Source organism: Ananas comosus, linkage group 3, assembly GCF_001540865.1.
Source record: "Ananas comosus cultivar F153 linkage group 3, ASM154086v1, whole genome shotgun sequence".
Lineage (NCBI taxonomy): Eukaryota > Viridiplantae > Streptophyta > Magnoliopsida > Poales > Bromeliaceae > Ananas > Ananas comosus.
The window spans coordinates 14,327,097-14,346,638 of record NC_033623.1 but is presented as its reverse complement, the minus strand read 5'-3'; the positions used below and the strand labels follow the sequence as shown (position 1 = coordinate 14,346,638).

Below are 19,542 nucleotides of genomic sequence, written 5' to 3'. Positions count from 1 at the left end.
AATTATGATTAAATATTTAAAATAATAATAATCGTCATGTTCCATCTTTATCTTATTTTTTTAAAAATAAGATAAATTATTTCGTAAGTAAATTATTTTAATATAAAATAAATTAATTATTGAATATTCTAAATAAAATTTCAATCAAAATACTTTATTTTTTCGAACTTTTATTTATTTGCACATTTTATTTTTGTATTGTTGTTTGTGATCATCACCAAGAAAAGAAATTAGAAGGGTAAGTAAATATAGAATAAGTAAAAATAATATTGCAGGGTCCATATATCCTTGGATTTCATTTCACCTCCATTCACCTACAGCAAGAAGTTTAAACATTAATTAATGTGTAAACTTTAAATACCATTCTTAATAGCTTATGGTTTAAAGTGTATCAATTTAGTACTTTGTAATTTTTTCTTTTTTTTTTTCATCAGCTCCTCCGTTAATTTTTCGTTAAATCATATATAAAAAATTTCAGATACTCCATCTATAGATTATCGAATATTCACTTTAGTACTATTTAGTTTTAATTTTATCATTAATTTTACAAAAAAATTAATAAAAAAATAAAATCACATAATATAAAAATGGTACACTTTAAATCACATAATAGAGGAGTGGTATTTCAAGTTTTTTCTTAATTAATCACTCTGAGCCACATCCTCTCTGAGTCTCTGTCTCTCTCTCTATAAAACCCCACCATTACTAGGCTTTTCCTTCCCCTGCAGGGTATCTTCTTCATCACTCTGCTTCCTCCTCCTCCTCCCTTTGACAACTAGAGAGAGAGAGAAAGAGAGAGAGAGAGAGAGGGAATAGGATGGAGGGGAAGGAGGAGGATGTGAGCTTGGGGGCGAACAAGTTCTCGGAGAGGCAGCCCATAGGGACTGCTGCGCAGAGCCAAGATAGCAAGGACTACAAGGAGCCACCCGCGGCTCCTCTGTTCGAGCCAGGGGAGCTCAAATCATGGTCCTTCTACAGGGCAGGGATAGCCGAGTTCATGGCCACTTTCCTCTTCCTCTACGTCTCCATCCTCACCGTGATGGGCGTCGTCAAGTCCCCCAGCAAGTGCTCCACCGTGGGTGTCCAGGGGATTGCTTGGGCCTTTGGGGGCATGATCTTTGCCCTTGTCTACTGCACTGCTGGGATCTCTGGTTAGATACACACCTCCTCCTCCTTCTTCTTCTTCTTCTTTCTTTCTTTTTAATCTGTTTGGTGTACTCTTTTGCTTCTTCTCCCTCCTCTTCAGCTTTGAAGAGGAGAAAAAGATTATCTTTGCTTGAGCTTACTGAATTAAGTGCTGTCTCTGGTTTTACCTCAATTTTAACATAATAGTATATAATTATTATAGAGGAGAAAGGAGAAGTAGGAAAGAAAACTACTTTCTTCAATTTGGTTTGAGTCTTTAGGAGGAGGAAAGGAGAGAAAATTACTCTCAGCCAAAAAAAACTGAAAACACCTCTCTCTCTCTCTCTCTCTCTCTCTCTCTCTCTCATTTTCTTTCCTTTGTTCATGGAAGCAAGAAAAACAGAAATTTTTAAAGTCTCTTCCCCTCTCATTCTCTTTTTTTATATGTATGTATATATATATATATTCCATCTGAACTTCAGAAATTAATGTGTCTTAAAAATTTTCTTTTTAAAATTTTTTTTTTGGTGCAGGTGGGCACATCAACCCAGCAGTGACATTTGGGCTGCTGCTGGCGAGGAAGCTGTCCCTGACGAGGGCCATCTTCTACATAGTGATGCAGTGTTTGGGAGCCATTTGTGGAGCTGGAGTGGTGAAGGGGTTCCAAAAGGGGCTCTACATGGGCAATGGAGGAGGGGCCAATGTTGTGGCCCCTGGTTACACCAAGGGCGATGGGCTTGGCGCTGAGATCATTGGCACCTTTGTCCTCGTCTACACTGTCTTCTCTGCCACTGATGCCAAGAGGAATGCCAGAGACTCTCATGTCCCTGTATGTACAACTCCCTCTTTCCTCTTCTTCTTCTTCTTCTTCTTCTTCTTCTTTTATACTCTCTATATATAATCTCTGTTTCTTTTTATCTTACTTGCTTTATGCTCTCTTCGTTTGATGATCCCATGTGCTGTGGCTCAAAAGTTTAATTTAAATCATCCATTTGCTGTTACTCTTATTATCCACAGTGCCCAAAATTCCTGGAAATTCTCAACCTTGAAATTTTGTTTCCCCAGCAACCTTCTCTCAAGTGGTGTTTTTCTTGTTGACACTTCCTCTCTAAATTGGCATGTTTCTTATGAAAAAACCAAAAAAAAAAAAAAAAAAAAAAAAAAAAAAAAAACTCAATTTTTTGCTTCCTTAGGAGCAGAAGCACACCTGTTGTTTGTGAACTTGCTTGCTTTACTACATCAACATGTCATGTGAGCAGAACTTCTTTTAGTTAAAGCATGATAAAAGCTTTCAACATCTGAGGCTAAATTTCCTGGTCCTATTTTTACTGGTCTGTAAATTTTCTTGTCATATATATATATATGTGTATATATCCATGAATATTATTGACAATTATTATTGTTGTGGGGGTGGGGGTTTGGTCACACACACACACACACACACACACACACACAGATCCTTGCACCTCTGCCCATTGGCTTTGCTGTCTTCCTGGTCCACCTGGCCACCATCCCCATCACTGGCACTGGCATCAACCCTGCTAGGAGCCTTGGAGCTGCCATCATCTACAACAGGGAACATGCTTGGGATGACCATGTAATTAAAAGAGTTTTTCTTTTTTCCTTTCCTCTTTTTTTTTTATCTTAAAAAAAGAAAAAAGAAAAAAGAAGAAACAAAATGTTTACATAAATGATATGCCCATTTCCTTTAATTGAATGGTCTTTATCTTGCTGCAGTGGATCTTCTGGGTGGGGCCCTTCATTGGAGCAGCACTAGCTGCCATCTACCACCAGGTGGTGATCAGAGCCATCCCATTCAAGAGCAGGGCTTGAGATTAAGATGCCTCTTTATTATGAGATTCCCTTCACCAGAAACCTTGTGGCTTGCTTGCTTCCATTCCTCACCACCTGTCTTGTAGTGAACCCTCCTTTCCCTTTTAGTCTATTATTATTATTATTATTATTGTGGCTCCATTTAATATTCTCCTCTGTTCTCCTGCTCATTCCAGGGCTCTTGTTGCTTGTTTAAGTGTGTAAATTAAGTAATCCTGTACTTGCATTATGTTTTTGCTGGTTCTTCATGAGGATGCCTTTTTATTTTCCTGGTTTTTGGTTCTTGTCTCAACCTATTTTATATATATATATATATATTTATATGATTAATTAATGCAAGCAACCCTGACAAGTCCAAACAAAGACAATCATTAATTAATTAAGGGTATTTTTTATGAAGGGATCAATTTACGGCCTAGAGACTTTTCTTTCCCTTGCTACAGCTGCTGCTTGAATTGGAACTTCTGTGAGCATATTTACTCAATGGAGAACCTCCTTTCCCTTTGTATCACTCATACGATATTATTTATTAACGGTTAATTATATTTTTATTTTTAATAATTATGACGGAATGGATGAATTTAAAATTTAATAGATTGGCGACGTCATGTTAATAATATAATTTTTTTTTTCAAAAAAAATAGAAGGTTGTGGTAGGCAGTGAAAGACATTAATGATAAGGGTGCATAGACACATAGGGGTTTAATTTGATTGTACCACAGCACATGGGTTGCTGGTTTTTCATTTTTTGCCTAACTTTTTTCACCTTGATGCCACGACACTGTAGACCACCTTGGGAAAAGAGAAAAATGGTTCACATGGACACACAAAACCCCTCATTCAGTCACTCCTATCCAAACACCAACAGCAACGCATGATATATATATATATATATATATATATATATGAGTGGAGCTAGAATACTTTTAGAAATACCAAGTGGGTGGTGTTTTAGAGTTTTTAGCCCTTGGATGGTGAGATGTGAGGTTGAGATGATGGTGGTTGGTGGTGGTAGATGGAATAGTGTTTGATCCAAAGAATATTAGTAATTATGGAGTGGATCCAAGGATTAGAAACTTAGAAGCACCAAGTGGATAGTGCTTCTAAAAGTATCCTAGCTCAACTCTATATATATATATATATATATATATATATATATATAGTTAAGTAGTAGTTTGGCACCAAGCTACCGACCGTCCCTAGAGCAAGTGGCAAAGAGTTTGGTAGTTGGTATCTGAAACTTAAGTTCGAATCTTAGTTGATTCACATTTCGAGCTAAATTTATTTCTAAATGAAATAAACGAAGCAGATAACATGCTACCTATCTTTCAAAAAAAAAACTTTGAGCCAACCTTTGTGTTCCAACATAAGCAGCAAACACATTCTCCAAACAAATTTAAAGAATATCTGCTGCAATAGAACATTAAGATAAACTTAAGAACTTCAAAAAATTAAAAAAAAAAATTGATATAAAATTTGGTAACTAGTTTTAAAGTTAATAATATCAAACAACCCTACTAAAATAAAATTTAGATTAAAATCTAACTTGCCCGGTAAGAAGTAAGTAGAAGGCATGATCACGTGATGCAGGAGTAGGCTAAGGACAGATTCTGCGCTGGCATGTCCCTGCTTGCCCAGCGGATTTCGAGTCATTCCACGATGGACGCTGAATAGTCTCACAACAGAAAATAAAAAATACTTTTATTACATTTTTTAATAAAAAATACTTTTATTAATAAAAAATCAAATTTTTTAATAAAAAAAATACTTTTATTACATTTTCGCACTTCAATTCCTGCGGCTCATTACTTGTCTTGCGGCTTATCGAACAACTATTTACTCTGTATACTTAAACTTCAGCTTTTTGAAGACAGAAAAGAAAAAGAAAAAGAAAAAGAAAAAAAGGACAGACGTTCTTACCGTGATGAAAACTTAAATGGGCTTTTGGACAGTTCTTTATTTTGCCTTTTTTATTTTTGCCGAAAAAATTCTATCTTAACTTTAAAAAAAAAAAAGGAAAACTTAAAAATCCTTCTGTGATTTCGCACTTTTTTATTTTAGTATTCTATGATTTAAAATGTATCAAGTTAGTACCCTATAGTTTCGTACTTTCTCACTTTAGTACCCTATGGTTTAAAGTGTATCAAGTTAGTGTCATGTGGTTTTATTTTTGTATCAAGTTAGTACCATGTGGTTTTTAAACCACAAGGTACTAAAGTGAGAAAGTGCGAAACCACAGAGTACTAAAGTGAGAAAATGCGAAATCACAACGTACTAAATTGATACACCTTAAACCACAGGGTACTAAAATGAAAAAGTGCAAAACCACAGGATACAAACTTGATACACTTTAAACCACAGGATACTAAAGTGAGAAAGAGTGAAACCACAAGGGGGATTTTTGAAGTTTTTCCAAAAATTTAAAATAAACTTTGTTTAGATGCATGAATATTTTATTCAATGTATCTTTTTATTTATTTTAAAAAATTGCATATTTGATAGAGGAAGAGTGTGATTAAATGTCACAAATTGGATGCTATATTAGTTCTTCTAGTTATTTTTTAGATAAGTTATATCACCTCTTGTAGGTAAAATATATTATTTTATAAAATTATAAATATGTTGACCTTTCAAAAAGTGAAAATTAAATTAGTTGCTTATGCTTATACTAAAAAATTTTTATACCAAATAAATTATTTCGATGTTCAAACAGAATCTTAAAAATTTTTAAGTAGTTCTCGCTACTTTTTCAAAAGCTGGCGAGAAAAGCGAAACGGGCAGCTATTAATGGCTTTGATTAAACCAAAAAAATTGTCCAAGAATTTCAAATAATATTACAGAACGTGACAATAAGATATCTGATTCTTCAAAATATATGAATAAAGTGCTTGGCGTAAAGCTACTACCTAGACAAATTCCCTTAATATTATTGCTGTTGAGTTTAAATTTTCTTTGCTGAATTAATTCAACTCTTTATATTTCCCATCGTTTATTACTTTTTCCCCCACTCTTTTTTTTTTTTTTTTTTTTTTTCTGGAACTTCCTNTTTTTTTTTTTTTTTTTTTTTTTTCCCGTAGTGATAGTTTACCGTACTCGTTAACAGTAGAGTCCAATAAGTTCAAGTTTCCAGACATTTTTTTCTGGATTATTAATAGTAATATATATGCTTATAACTGTTTTGACTAGCTAGTACGGATTAGCTACCGCTTCTTTTGAGTGGAATCTCACTTCACGAACCTAAATATGTGTTAAAACAGAGTCACTATACACCCTTAAATACCTTCGGAATTTTTTTTAAATTTTTATTTCAATTTTTCGCCCGGCACGTGAATTTTGTGACTGAAATTGAATCGGAAGCCTAAAAGACAAAGATAAAAAAAAGGACGGAGGAGCAGGCCAAAGGAGATGATCTAAAAAGCAATTCCGGAAACATTAAATTCAAGTTCATTTCTCAGAAGCACTTTATCGGGGAGCGCAGTGTCAAAAAAAAAAGAAAAAAGAAAGAAAAAAAACGCAACACCAACTACACGTTCAAATGAACTAAGATCACAGGTACAGAACGGGGAATAAAGTCCAAGAGAACTCAAATATATATTCTGAATTGCGCAGAGTTAGCAACAATAGCTGGAGAAGAACAACAGAACCCTAATGCAACTACTGATAAACTCATCCCAAGAACCACCGAACACTGTACCAATGCGAATTAAAGATAGGAAAAAACAGAAGAAAGAAATTAATGATATAAACAAAGAATATCAGGGCCTTGGAATAAATTTCCGCAAGCGTGTCTATTGATACAAAAAGCGCCATTAAGTTAGAGAGTTCTAGTGTACAGATGGCCATAGGACAAATGCAGTTTGCAGCATGAGAAGAAAAAGTATCATATAACTAAACAGGCATTGAAAGGCTCAAATTGTCTCCTCCTGTGCAAAATGTGGACGCTTCGATTGAGATCCCCCGTCTTCTATACAACGGCCTCCCATTTAAGGATAAAATAGAGAAAAGAGGAGCATAGAGGTACAAACCTTTGATTTTCCAGCCCTTCAGGAACATGGGAAGTTACAATATACAGTTCACCTGCCGACAGTAACTGGTGCGTTCCTTTCGCAGCACAAGATTATAGAGATGCATATTCCGCAGTTAATCATCGAGTATAAGACTACTGTAATACACACACAAAAAAAAAAACGAAGGAAAACAGAGAACTATTATCAAGATCGCGGAGTTAAAAGTATCGTTAAGGTCTGGTACTACCAAGCTTTAGTGAGAGAGGAAGGCGAGAAGGAAGCAACTCACCAAAATGAACTCGATGCAGATGACAATTTTCCTTTAATCGCATCCTCCAATTTTCAAAAAATTATATTAGAATCGTCTTCGGGCAGTATGATACAAATTTGCAAATTTAAATACCACGTTTTGGAGAACCGGGTCTAAGATCCAGGGAGGGGTTTAGCCTCCCGTGTTCTCTCACGAATTGACGAGGGGCATTATCAGCAAACGACTGCCTGTCATATGAGTCCCACACATTTCCATGCCCCAACTTCCCAAATTGAGGAAGGGGTGAGCCTTGCGTCACCCCAAGGAAAAGATCGAGCTCTGGATCGTGAGACTGGGACCCACCGGGATAGAGATCATTAGGTGACCTTGTTGATGGAGTTGTGAAGCCATCGCTAAGGTACGATGAATGCTTTTGATGATTAAATGGGATAGCTCCATTCCCACCGGTCAAAGGTGTGGAAGCACCTGACGTAGTTCTAGGGCTTGAGATGGGAGAAGGGGACATCCTTCCATTCATATTTTGTGGAGACCTTGACTTCAGAAGAGGGCTTCCAATGGGAGAGACGGGACAGGATATGTTCTTCTGTATGTGAATCTCACTGGACGTGCAAATGAAGACAGCCAAATAATATTTATGGTATCATGTTGAACCAAAACGAAAGGAAAAATATTTGACAACGTACCACGAAAATGCCGCCGCTTTAGCACCTCTTCTCTGTTGGATTGTCAATCCTTCCATACCCAAGGAAGAAAGATTTCTTGCATGCCCGATACCCTGAAATATGTTGAACAAATGACGATGATTATGCCATATTCAGAAAACGGTGAAGGTTGTAGGATTGAAAACTAATGAACTTAAACAGTTTAAGATTTTATTCTTTCTCAGCTCAGAAAATCATATACAAATAAATAGAAAAGTATGGAAACCACAAATGTTGATTGACCTTTCATCAGAGTTACAGCTTGTAGAACAATATATTTGGATTAACAACCAAAAAGATGTAAAAAGACTTCTAAGTATTTCTTTAATCGAAAGAAAGCAAATGCATGCAGGACGCATTCATGACTAAGCAGTAAGCATCAAAGTCTAAGACAGCATATGCAGTTTGGCGATCTTAATGACAAAGAATCAATCTCATGATCATTACATGATGATTGCTTAAATCTGAGGAGTTACGGTTTCTTAAGAATAATAAATTTAAGGTCAATTATTCCCCAGGGAAATGAACATGACTAGCAACATTTTGTTCCAAATCTCATGTTATTTAAACAGAAGGGAATACACCCTTCACCACATGAGAACGGGCATTGACAAGGACTTAGGGACTTCATTAAGTTGTGTGAGGAAATGATTGCAAACTTGCAACTTGACAGCAGATATAAGACCATTGTCGATAAAATTAACTAGTATGATAAGATCTTCTATTAACAAATAAGTGAGGAATAAGATGAACATGCATTAACAGTACCGTGAGGATTGGCCCATTGGATACACCAGGAATCCGTTCTAAAGGATCAGGAGCAGCAATAGATTTATCAGGCAGAGCTGCATTTTTGACAAAAGGATGCTGCAAAAGCTCTGCTGCTGTAGGGCGTTTAGACGGTTCACGCTGAAGACACTGCCTGACAAAATCTTTGCATTCCCCCGACAGATGATCAGGGATTGCTGGAAGCTCCTTGCTGTTTCCTATCTTGAACATAGCTGCAATCTGTAGACCAAAGCATGACAATGTTAAACCAACTCAAAATTAGGCAAAAGAATAACCATTTGTCTAAGCACAGTGCGGTAAATAATTTCTTTGATTTCTCTTCCTTGATCCAGGAGATATGTAAGGGGAATTTTAAATTTAACATCAGTTCCAGGAGGACAAAAATATAATACAGGCAATTAATTAGGTCGTTTATTAACAAAATACTAGCATTTTTTTGTTGGAGCTATAAATGACATAGTAAATGAAACATATAATAAAAAATGCCACGGTCTGGGGTAGGGGTGGGGGTGTTTTGGGGGCCGCGGGGGTCAACAGAGCACATTCGAGCAAGGCACTAGAGCTCAGCTTGAGAGTCCTACTTATAACCAAACTCAAGCCAAGTTTTCAAGGTCAATTAGCTAAACTAGCCTTGTTGGGCTCAACAGCTTAATAACATCGCACGATAAAAATCCTAGAGAAAATGAAACAAAATGTTACCACCCTTCCTTATAGGCAAATATTCATAAGGTAAAAACAAGGTTAGTATGTAAAATAAATTATTAACCACCAAAGTGTGAAGTGCCAACCCCTTCATACTGGCTCCATGGTGGTTTTGAAGTGGCCATTTCCAGAACCGTGCACCCCAAGCTCCAAATATCAACAGCAAGACTGCAGCCATTTGTATTTTTGATAACCTGTACATAAAAAATAGTACAGTAACTACAAACAACGAGCTTATGATTTACAAATATAAAGAGGGCTCAAAAACCTTAAAACAAGATTACCTCAGGTGCCATCCAATATGGGCTTCCCTTGAACGATAAGGGACATGATTGTCCACTAATCTGAAACAAGAGTGATATACAAATTTTAGGTAAAACTTTCAAGCAGCAACAATCTAATGGTTTCCATTTTTTACTCTCCTTGTATAACTTCAACAAAGATCATTTATAGAAAAAGTGAGAGGACATCACGTAAATAGATCAATCAAGAATATATACAAATGAAAAAAAAAGAAGTAATAATTACAGGTTAACAGGGAGAAATATTTGGCAGGGGTGCATCAAAATTCTATGCGCACAAAATCATAGGTGTTTTCAGATGAATATTTAGAATCACAACAGTATAGGGATCATATGAAAATATTTACAGCATTAAAAGGGTTAGCAAATTCTATCCTTACATGTTTCGCCATCCCAAAATCTGCCAGCTTAACTCGACCATTGGGGTCAACCAGTAAGTTTGCACCTTTAATATCTCTGCAGGCTCAACAAAAGAATAACTAGAAGCATAAGAATCTAGTGTAAGGTGAACAGCACAGATCCAAGCAGAAGAAAGAATAGTAGTTAACTGTGTAAGAAGTTAGATAGTACCTATGAACGGTGTTCTTTCCATGCAAATAAGCTAAGCCAGAAAGGATCTGTTGAGTATAGCTACGAAGTACTGGCTCTCCAAATTGGCCATATTCTTGGAGAAGTCTATGGATGGAACCACCAGAGACGTACTCCAAGTATATATATAACTTGTCATCTATCTGCTTAGCAGATAATAAAGTGAGAACAGGCAATTGAAAGAAGAAAAGTACTAAAACTTTTTCACATTTAAAGTGAAAACCACTACGAGTAAATTTAATACCATCTCAGATCCGTAATACTGCACTATATTCTGATGCCGCAACCGACTCAAGAGAGATATTTCCTGTGAAAAGAATCAAACAATTAAAAAAAGCATACCTAAACCACGAGGAAAATGGCAGATTTGCCTAGCATGTAACATGAGATAACTGATAACAAGTATGGCCAACCAATTTACCTGTCCCAATTGCTTCGCACTTTCTCTTGACTTAGCATCATCCAAGAAGAGGGTAACCTCCTTCATTGCACACATTTCGCCACTCTCACTAGTTCAAATGGAAAGGAAAAAGAAGCGAAAACAAAGATCGAGTAAGTACAAATAGAAGTACATTAAGAATGTATGAAACAGTCTCTTAAACTTATAATCAGTGGGCTGAAAAAACAAGACCAGATTACTTTGTACAATAAGCACGATGGTTTATAATAAGAACGATGGAATAAAAAGGCAAAAAAAAAAAGGTAGATGTAGATAGAAAACTAGTAAAATACAATCAATCATGCGATATAGTAGAGAAACTACCACAAGCCAGATAAATAAGATCGAAAAACAAAATTGCAAGTTAAAAGTGACCAATGAGGAGCAGAGGCAAAATGAAAATACCTATTAAAGCCAACATAAACATGGCCAAATGTGCCATGGCCAATGAACCTCCCCTTCTTCCACCGTGAACCAGGGCTCGGGGGATTATCTGTCCTTCCAGGACTACGAGGAATAGGGAGAGCGCTATTTGATGTTGAATTGTTCGGAGAAAAAGGAGAACTGTTAGAGACACTTATTGGCGGGAGTGGCAGTCTATGGGATTGCTTCTTCACCTCATCATGGCGACTTGTAGGTGATTCGGGCGCTGTCCCTCCGGCCCGCGGATGCAATGGAGAAACAGGTCCACTGTGTATTCTAGAACTAGGGCCAGGACTCGTCATTCTTGGGCTAGGTATCGGAGAACATTCTGGGCTACCCCTGCTGGGCTGCCAGAATAACTGACCCAGCATGTCTCCTCCGACCGAATTGTGTCCTGACGTCTGACCTGAACCTGGACTAGAGCACTGGCCAGAACTAAGGAAAGTGACATCAGTGTGAGGCTTTGCTGCCCAAAAAGCAGAGGTTGGAATCTGATCAGGGCATATTCTTAGAGGACTTCTAGTAGGACTAGACATCGAACTATCAGGCGCACTTCCAAAAGCCCCCTGCCGAGGATTCTGTAAATTGGGTTGGTAGTTCTCGATCCCCTTCTTGGGTGATGTGGATAAATTTTGGTTACCAAGACAAATCATGGGGGGCTTAGCAATTTGTCTTGAGTTCTTCCGAGTAGTGACCATAGACTGATCTTTAAGCACAGTACTGCAAAAAGAGAGAAGAGAAAGCTGTAAGGGGATCATTATAGTAGATAGAAAGGACTCAAAATGATCATTAAGTTACACGAAACATACCTGGAATGATTGTTTGTGATAACCCTATTCCCATTTTCTATATCATTCCCTACAGGGCTGGGAAGCTGAGAATCTGCTCGATCATCGCTATCAACGGAGCAATTACTAGAAACAGAAGCAGTAGCCAAATCTCCCTCGATAGCAGTGGTTTCCGGCCTTCTTATAACGCAATTGGGGGTAGGAAGTGGTAAACGCAGCTGTGGTTTGCCCCGTTTTTCTGTCAGCTTTGATGTGCTGACCTCAGAGGACGTGCATGTAATGCCAGACCGAAGAACAGGAAGAGGAAGTGGATGTGCATGCGGCCTATCTTGAAAACTTTGGCAGCGAGAAACTTCTTTAGAGGGTGATGTCGAACGTGATTCTGCCCTAGATTGAGAGCCCTTTGCTGATGTTATGTCGCTGCTACGTTTACGAGTCCCTCCCGACTTTGTATTTCCCTTTTGTTCAGTTGAACTTATGAATCGATGCAATGTTTCAATGAAATTTTCCTTTGATTTCTTCTTTACATCCTTGGAGGAAGATTTTCCCCACCAAGATGGCATCTTAAATATTGAAAGAGCTAGTATTCCTTTCAGTCAATTTACAAACTTGCTACCTAGTCATTTTTATGTACTTGAGAAACAATATCCACTAAATATTTCAAGACCAAATTCATAGGACTGTTTGAGGCAACTTTCAGTAAGAATCCACAAGAAGAAAGGCACCAAATTAACTAGGATGCCCCCAAACAATGGATTATCATTCAATTTACTCTATTTTGCAGGCAGCGCCTTTTTTCCCCCTGAAAAAGAAAGCATTTTACATATCTTAGGAAGCTAATAACATACGATAGCAGAAAGGATCAATGTAGCAGTTCTTCCAAGGCACAAAGGGAGAAATCCTACAACATCAAGCAACATGAGGAACTAAAACTATTCATAAACAGACAAATAAGATGCCAGAATTTTAAAGATTTTGGTATCAACACAGATGAAAAGGAGATGTCAATAGCAAGAGGCAAATCAGAATATCAGTGGAAAAATCTGAAGATAAATTAAGTTAAAAACTCTTACCGACTTTGTCTGTTTTATGCATATGAAATACTATACTAAACTTAAATTTATTGAAAAGTACAATATGTTCTTTTTTGAAAAAAAAAATGTTCTAATTTATTTGGTTTTTTATTTCCTAACTGAATAATAATCTTTTTTTTCTGCTATTCCGTGCTAATCTGTCGTCCTATGCGAACAAATTAACCATGCCCTTTTGGTAATTCAGTTTCTACCAAAGCATAAGCTATTATTTCTTATCTCATTCATCTCATCAACTACTCAGCGTTCTCTTTCCACTGGATTCTCCCATATCCATCTATATCAATATCTCCTATACTAATCTTATAATCAAAAGTACTTAGTCCCTTCTTCTCAATCCTCTTTTAGAAGTTCTCGCTATTCTACAAATCTATCCTCACATACTAAATTTAACTCAATATCTTTCAACTCTTTTTTTTTTTTTTTTTTTCTGGAACTCGTTTCAGATATGGCCCTGACTTTGACTGTGCCTGCTACCATCCCTCTTTTCCTACTGAGGATGAAACCAAGTCAACAATCATAAGTTTCAACCATAAATAAACCTCCTTAAAACTTTTGCATAACCTTTCATAGACAAAAAGAAAAGGTAAAATTATTTAATTAGTATAGCAACTTCACTATCCTATCTTTTGACTGAGTCTTAAAACTTCTCAAAACTTCTCACTCAGTATAAAATCCCACCCTTAGCATCAACCACCGAAGAATCCGACAAAAATCGACACTTTACTATGGAATGATCTTCTTAACCTTGTTTCAGATACACTACGACAAGCAACTAATTATACAAAAAAAAAAAAATCAAACAAAAAACATGAAAAGAAACAGGAATCCAACAGATCCAATCCGTTCCAAAACAGATCTTAAAAAAAATAGGAAATCAACCTGAAAATAGATTAACTTTACCACCTCCCCCTCCCCCCCCCAACAAAAAAATATTAGATCTACTAAACTACCCAAAAAATGAAAAAAAAAAAAAGAGTAGAGATCGGAGAGTAAAGTGAGTAGTGATTCGAGTGAGAGATCCACTCACCTGCTTCTTAGCTTAGAGAATTGAGAGAGAGAGAGAGAGAGAGAGGAGAGTGCAAAAGGAGGAGGGCACCGAATCGAACGGAGAGAGCGAGTGAGCGAGACGGAGCGGAGAGAGAGAAAGAGATAGATAGAGAGAGAGAGAGAGAGAGAGAGGTTCGGAGAGTTGGTTAGGGTTTGTCGGAGACTTGGAGGAGGACGTGCTCTTCGGGTCGGAACCGAATCCGACTCGGAAAAGAAGGAGGCGATAATGGTCGGTAAATCACTTTGGATCGGGTTTAGCAGGGTCCAACCGGTTCGGTTCGGTCGATTCGATCGGCTTATTTTGATCTTAATTAAAAAAAATTCCCATTTGGATTAATTTGCATTAATACATGAATAACTCTATTAGTAATTTTTTTTATTTGACGATTAAATTCTTAATTTTATTAATTATTATCTATAAGCTATTTGTTGTCATAGAATATAGACTTTCATTGTGATGTACAAAACTTAAGATACATTACATAGAGAATATTTTGACCATCAAATTTAAATATTATTTTCGGAAAGTTCCAACCTCAGATTAAGCATCACAACGTCTGAAAATATGATATTATTATTTATTAAAACCTAACAAAGTCAAAATATTCTCTATGTAATGTATCTTAAGTTTTCGGAAAGTTCCAACCTCAGATTAAGCATCACAACGTCTGAAAATATGATATTATTATTTATTAAAACCTAACAAAGTCAAAATCTTATATTTATGGACTTAGATTTAATATTATATATTAATTAATTATTCATTTATCTAATATTTGTATGAAATTATATGGAAATTTATCAAAACCGTCCTACTATTGGCATTCAATCTCGACCGTCTGTTAACTAATCTCCAGTTTGTGCACAAAATTACTAATTAAGAAAATAATTAAATAAAACAAATCGATCTTATGCGCGGCACTCCTTTTTGCTACTCACAGTGAGACTTGAAATCCTACGTGGCACCACATGGGCCTCGTGATTGTGTGGGACCCCACAAGTGGTCATAGTGGCCATAGAGGGATTAATTTGTGGCCTTAAGTAATGCGTAAACTGTTTATGTAATGGCTTTAGCGCTTAATCAACGCAATTGTGGTTAGTGGTGTACGCAATATGCCTTTAAAATAATTATAGTTTTAAGGGTGGTCACTGATTCGCTCATTTCTTGGGATTAGTGAGTGACCTTATATTACGATTAATTTTTTTTTTTTTTAAGAGCAAAATTCTAGTGTGTTTTGGACTTTGGAGCAAGATTACTCCTAAGTTCTCCTATTTTTAGTTTTTTTTTTTTTTTTTTTTACAGACTGAGTCTATTATTTTCTAATATTTTGTTACAAACAATTCATTTGTTGCTGATAAATAATTTCTTAGTGAATTTCTNTTTTGTGAGAGCACGCTACCCGCTTCGTTTATTTCATTTAGAAATAAAATTAGCTGGAAATGTGAATCAACTAAAATTCGAACTTGGGTTTCGGGTACCAACTACCAAGCCCTCTGCCACTTGCTCTAGGAATGGTCGGTAATTGCAATAGAAGTTTATTAGGAAATTTTATTGTACTAACTAAGTTAAAGCTAATTTATTAATAAATCAAATTAAGTACAATTTTAAAAAAGTTAAAGTTTATTATATTAGAAACTTTTTCCTTTTTCCCTGCAACAAGACCTTGCAAAATGCTAAAGAATTATCACAGCCACTTAGAATAAATGATTGGTATTCCCCTCTTTAGGCCATAGCTTTTGAATCCTCCGACAGTCAATAAAGAGTGCTTAAGTATTAAGGTCTATCTAATGCTCATTATTAAACCAAATAGAGTTAGAATAAAATTATAAATAATATGTGTCTTCATTTTTTTCAACATACAACGAAAAATATATTATAACTAATGATTATGATATGTGCAATGTGATATTATTTGCAAAAATAAAATAAAATACTTTTTATTGTGTTTCCTCACTGTTCGTCCACAATGCATTCTCCTGCTATTTCAAACAGAGTCATTAACGTCTTCAACATCGGCAACAACATCGCCGACTGTACCTTACGCAGTTGGTTAGAAATTCGACGGTTGATAGTCGAGATTGATTACAAATTAGAAACCTAACTGCTTCGCATTTATAGTTAAGTTTATTTTTAAAACAACTAACAAAGTGGATAAGATGTTACTTGAAAAAAATAATAATAATGACACCCGAGATTAATTAAATAATTGTAAATGCATGTTAAATAAATGGGGAATAAAAAAATGGGCCACACTATTTTAACAACGGTAACTAATTCCAATATACATATTTACAGATTGTAGAAATTAATACATCATTATGTAATGTCTATATATATTTATATATATTTGCTCATTTAATTAATTAAATAGATGGGCCCCATTAGCGGGAGGAAATTCAGATACCCTACTAGGACAAAATTGAATGCCTCAAAAAAAAATAAATGCTTCCAATTAAAAGGATACAATCGTTTCTTTCATAAACTTTCTAAGATTGGTGGCGTTCACATTTTAACCACCACAACAAATGTTACATCCCAATTCCGATGCTTCTTTTTATTTATATTATTCTTTAAAAGTGACATCAAACTCTGGTTTTCTCCCAATTATAACAATTATAGTAATAAAGATAATGATCTGAATAGAGCTAGACACACTGTCCATTAATTAATTTCTTCCCCCTTGACCCCAAATCTCACACCAACTTGTTTACTTACTATCTATCTACATTACACCAACCCAGCTCACTTTCCCACAGTATTCTAAAATATATTCCAATTAATTTGAAGAACAATTTTTTTTTAGAAAAAAAAAGGGGAAAAAGAAAATGCACTTTAATTAGGCGGTAACAGCTGCAACCTCCGTAGGAACGGCACTGCTTTTGTTCACTTGACTCTCCGGCGGCGGCGCGGCCAAGGCCTCCGGGCGTGTCCGGCGTAGCTCGGCGACGATCGGATTGAGATCGCGCGCGGCGACGTGCATTTTGAGGCCGTGCTTCATGAAGAGCGTGAGGGACATTTTCTGCTCGACGCGGTGGCCGGGGACGACGGCGAGGCGGTGGCGCAGCAGGACGGCGGCGGCGATGGACTTCATCTGGAGGTAGGCGAGGTCCTTTCCGAGGCAAATGCGCGGGCCGGCGTTGAACGCGACGAACTTGAACGAGTCGTGGGGCTCGAACTTGGTGCCGTCGGGGCTGAGCCAGCGCTCGGGGCGGAACTCGAGGCAGTCGTCGCCCCAGACGGACTTCATGCGGCCGGCGGAGTAGATGGAGTAGGTGACGGAGGAGCCGGCGGGGACGAAGGTGCCGTCGGGGAGGACGTCGTCGGCGACGACGTGCTTGGAGTCCTCGGGGACGGAGGGGTAGAGGCGGAGAGTCTCGGAGAGGGCGGCCTTGAGGTAGACGAGGCGGTCGACCTCCTCGAATGCGAGCGGGGAGGCGAGCCAGAAGAACCAGCTGAGGGCGACGGAGGAGGNCGGGGACGAAGGTGCCGTCGGGGAGGACGTCGTCGGCGACGACGTGCTTGGAGTCCTCGGGGACGGAGGGGTAGAGGCGGAGAGTCTCGGAGAGGGCGGCCTTGAGGTAGACGAGGATGCGGCGCTCGACGGGGGGGTGGGTGGAGACGAGCCAGAAGAACCAGCTGAGGGCGACGGAGGAGGTGTCGCGGCCGGCGAGGATGAAATTGAGCGCGACCTGCTGCAGGAAGTCGTCGGAGTAGGAGCCCTTCTTCATGAAGCGGGAGAGGAGGTCGTCGTGGCGGTCGGGCGAGGGCGAGGGCGAGGGCGAGGAGGAGGAGACGAGCTCGAGCTTGCGGGCCTTGATGACGGCGGAGAGGTAGCGGTCGACGTGGGCGACGCTGCTGGCGAGCGTGGCCTCCATGCCGAACTGGAGGCGCTTCTTGAACTGCCAGACGAACTCGGGGAAGATGAAGCGCTGCAGGGTGGCCTCGGTGGCGCGATCGAAGGCGACGGCGAAGGCGTTCTCGGGCAGGCCGGGGGAGAGCGTCTCGGGATCCTTGCCGAAGGCGAGGCCGCAGATGTTGTCGAAGGTGAGGCGGAGCAGCAGGTCCTGGAGGTCGACGGGGGAGCGGGCGTCGACGGCGTGGGAGAGGATGGGGAGGAGGCGGAGGTGGATGGAGCGGGCGACCCAGCGGGACATGGCGTGGCGGAGGGTGCGGGTGGTGAACTCCAGGGCGGCGGTCTTGCGCTGGAGCAGCCAGGTGTCGCCGTCCGAGTTGAAGATGCCGTCGCCGAGCAGGTCGCGGAAGACGGCGTGCCAGGTGGGGCCCTTGGGGTAGTTGTCGAAGCGCGACTTGAGCACGTGCTCCAGGTTGCGCGGGTCGCACGTCACCGTCACCAGCCCCGCCCGCCGGGCCAGCCCCGGCACCGCGCAGATGCAGGTCTGGTACGTGCCCCCGGCGCCACGCAGGTTCCCGGCGATCCACTCGTGCATGCGCTCCGCGTTCTGCACCAGCCCCGGCAGGCTCCCCACCACCGGCCACACCCGCGGCCCCCCGCGCAGCCCCCGCGCCAGCCGCCAGAACCACGCCATGTACGCCGCTCCCAACGCCAACGCCACCGCCGCCCACGTCCCCGACCAGTACTCCTCCATCATCATCATCATCATCATCATCATCCTACTACTACTACTACTACTAGTACTACTACTACCAGTACTACTAGTACCACCAGCAGCAGCAGCAGCAGCAGCAGCAGCAGCAGCGCCCAGCAGCAGCAGCAGCAGCAGCATATGCTAATTAGCTAGTCATATATATATATATATATATATTCACGTGCAGGACACAAATCAGCTAGCTAGCGAACGTGGTGGTCATATATAGGTGGTGAGATCACATGGAGTAGTGGAGGAGTAGAAGACACAGGGAGCAAGTTTTATAGAATTAGAAAGGGTGGTGGTGGAGGTGGTGGTGGTGGTGGAGGTGATGGGTGGGGGGAGGCATTTAATACGCCACTGCGCGTTTAATTTCCTTCGGGTTCTTCACCATCTACCACCCTCCCCTCTTACCTTTTCATGTCTCTCCCCCACCCCCCACCCCCTCTCTCTTTCTCCCTATCTTTATGATCTAACTTGGTGCTCTTTGAGCTGGATATCTGCCTAAGCCGCCATTAATTGCTGTCAGAGGTCGTTGGGAGCAAAATGAAAGACAGAGAGGTAAGAAGAGTGAGAGAGAGAGAGGGAGGGATCGATTGAGTTCCACTTCCATACATATAATATTAGAAACAAATAGAGAGAGAGATGATCAACAACTATGTACATTTGCTGTGTACGTAGCTGCTCTCCAATGTGGTGGTGCCCCGTGCACCGGACTAGCTTCTTTTTTCTTTTTTTCTTTAAAAAAAAAGAGGAAAAATTTTATGTTGGCAATTAACGTTGAGCCAGCGGAGAAGATCGAGATAATAATAATAATAATATATA

General features: G+C 39.2%; 3 protein-coding genes across 5 annotated transcripts; 1 reads left to right on the top strand and 2 right to left on the bottom strand.

Annotated features, from left to right (window-relative positions):
- LOC109708083 (aquaporin PIP1-2) lies at positions 637-3,233 on the top strand. Of its 2 annotated transcripts, XM_020229679.1 has the most exons (4): positions 644-1,151; positions 1,659-1,954; positions 2,582-2,722; positions 2,863-3,233. In XM_020229679.1, exons 1-4 carry the CDS (start codon positions 818-820, stop codon positions 2,956-2,958), a joined length of 867 nt encoding a protein of 288 aa, XP_020085268.1. In that variant the 5' UTR covers positions 644-817; the 3' UTR covers positions 2,959-3,233. The 2 variants fall into 2 exon arrangements, with proteins under 2 accessions (XP_020085269.1, XP_020085268.1); XM_020229680.1 differs by lacking the exon at positions 2,582-2,722 and having other exon boundaries at positions 637-1,151.
- LOC109708082 (mitogen-activated protein kinase kinase kinase YODA) lies at positions 6,692-14,258 on the bottom strand. Of its 2 annotated transcripts, none has more exons than XM_020229676.1 (13): positions 14,090-14,258; positions 11,990-12,770; positions 11,163-11,900; positions 10,740-10,827; positions 10,563-10,625; positions 10,301-10,461; positions 10,111-10,186; positions 9,713-9,772; positions 9,515-9,622; positions 8,706-8,945; positions 7,920-8,011; positions 7,255-7,835; positions 6,692-7,120 (listed from the first exon to the last, which is right to left on the bottom strand). In XM_020229676.1, exons 2-12 carry the CDS (start codon positions 12,529-12,531, stop codon positions 7,361-7,363), a joined length of 2,643 nt encoding a protein of 880 aa, XP_020085265.1. In that variant the 5' UTR covers positions 12,532-12,770; positions 14,090-14,258; the 3' UTR covers positions 6,692-7,120; positions 7,255-7,360. The 2 variants fall into 2 exon arrangements, with proteins under 2 accessions (XP_020085265.1, XP_020085267.1); XM_020229678.1 differs by having other exon boundaries at positions 6,692-7,117.
- On the bottom strand, positions 16,550-19,486 carry LOC109706990 (cytochrome P450 86A8-like). Its single transcript, XM_020228019.1, has 2 exons — positions 17,643-19,486; positions 16,550-17,554 (listed from the first exon to the last, which is right to left on the bottom strand). Exons 1-2 carry the CDS (start codon positions 18,853-18,855, stop codon positions 16,947-16,949), a joined length of 1,821 nt encoding a protein of 606 aa, XP_020083608.1. The 5' UTR covers positions 18,856-19,486; the 3' UTR covers positions 16,550-16,946.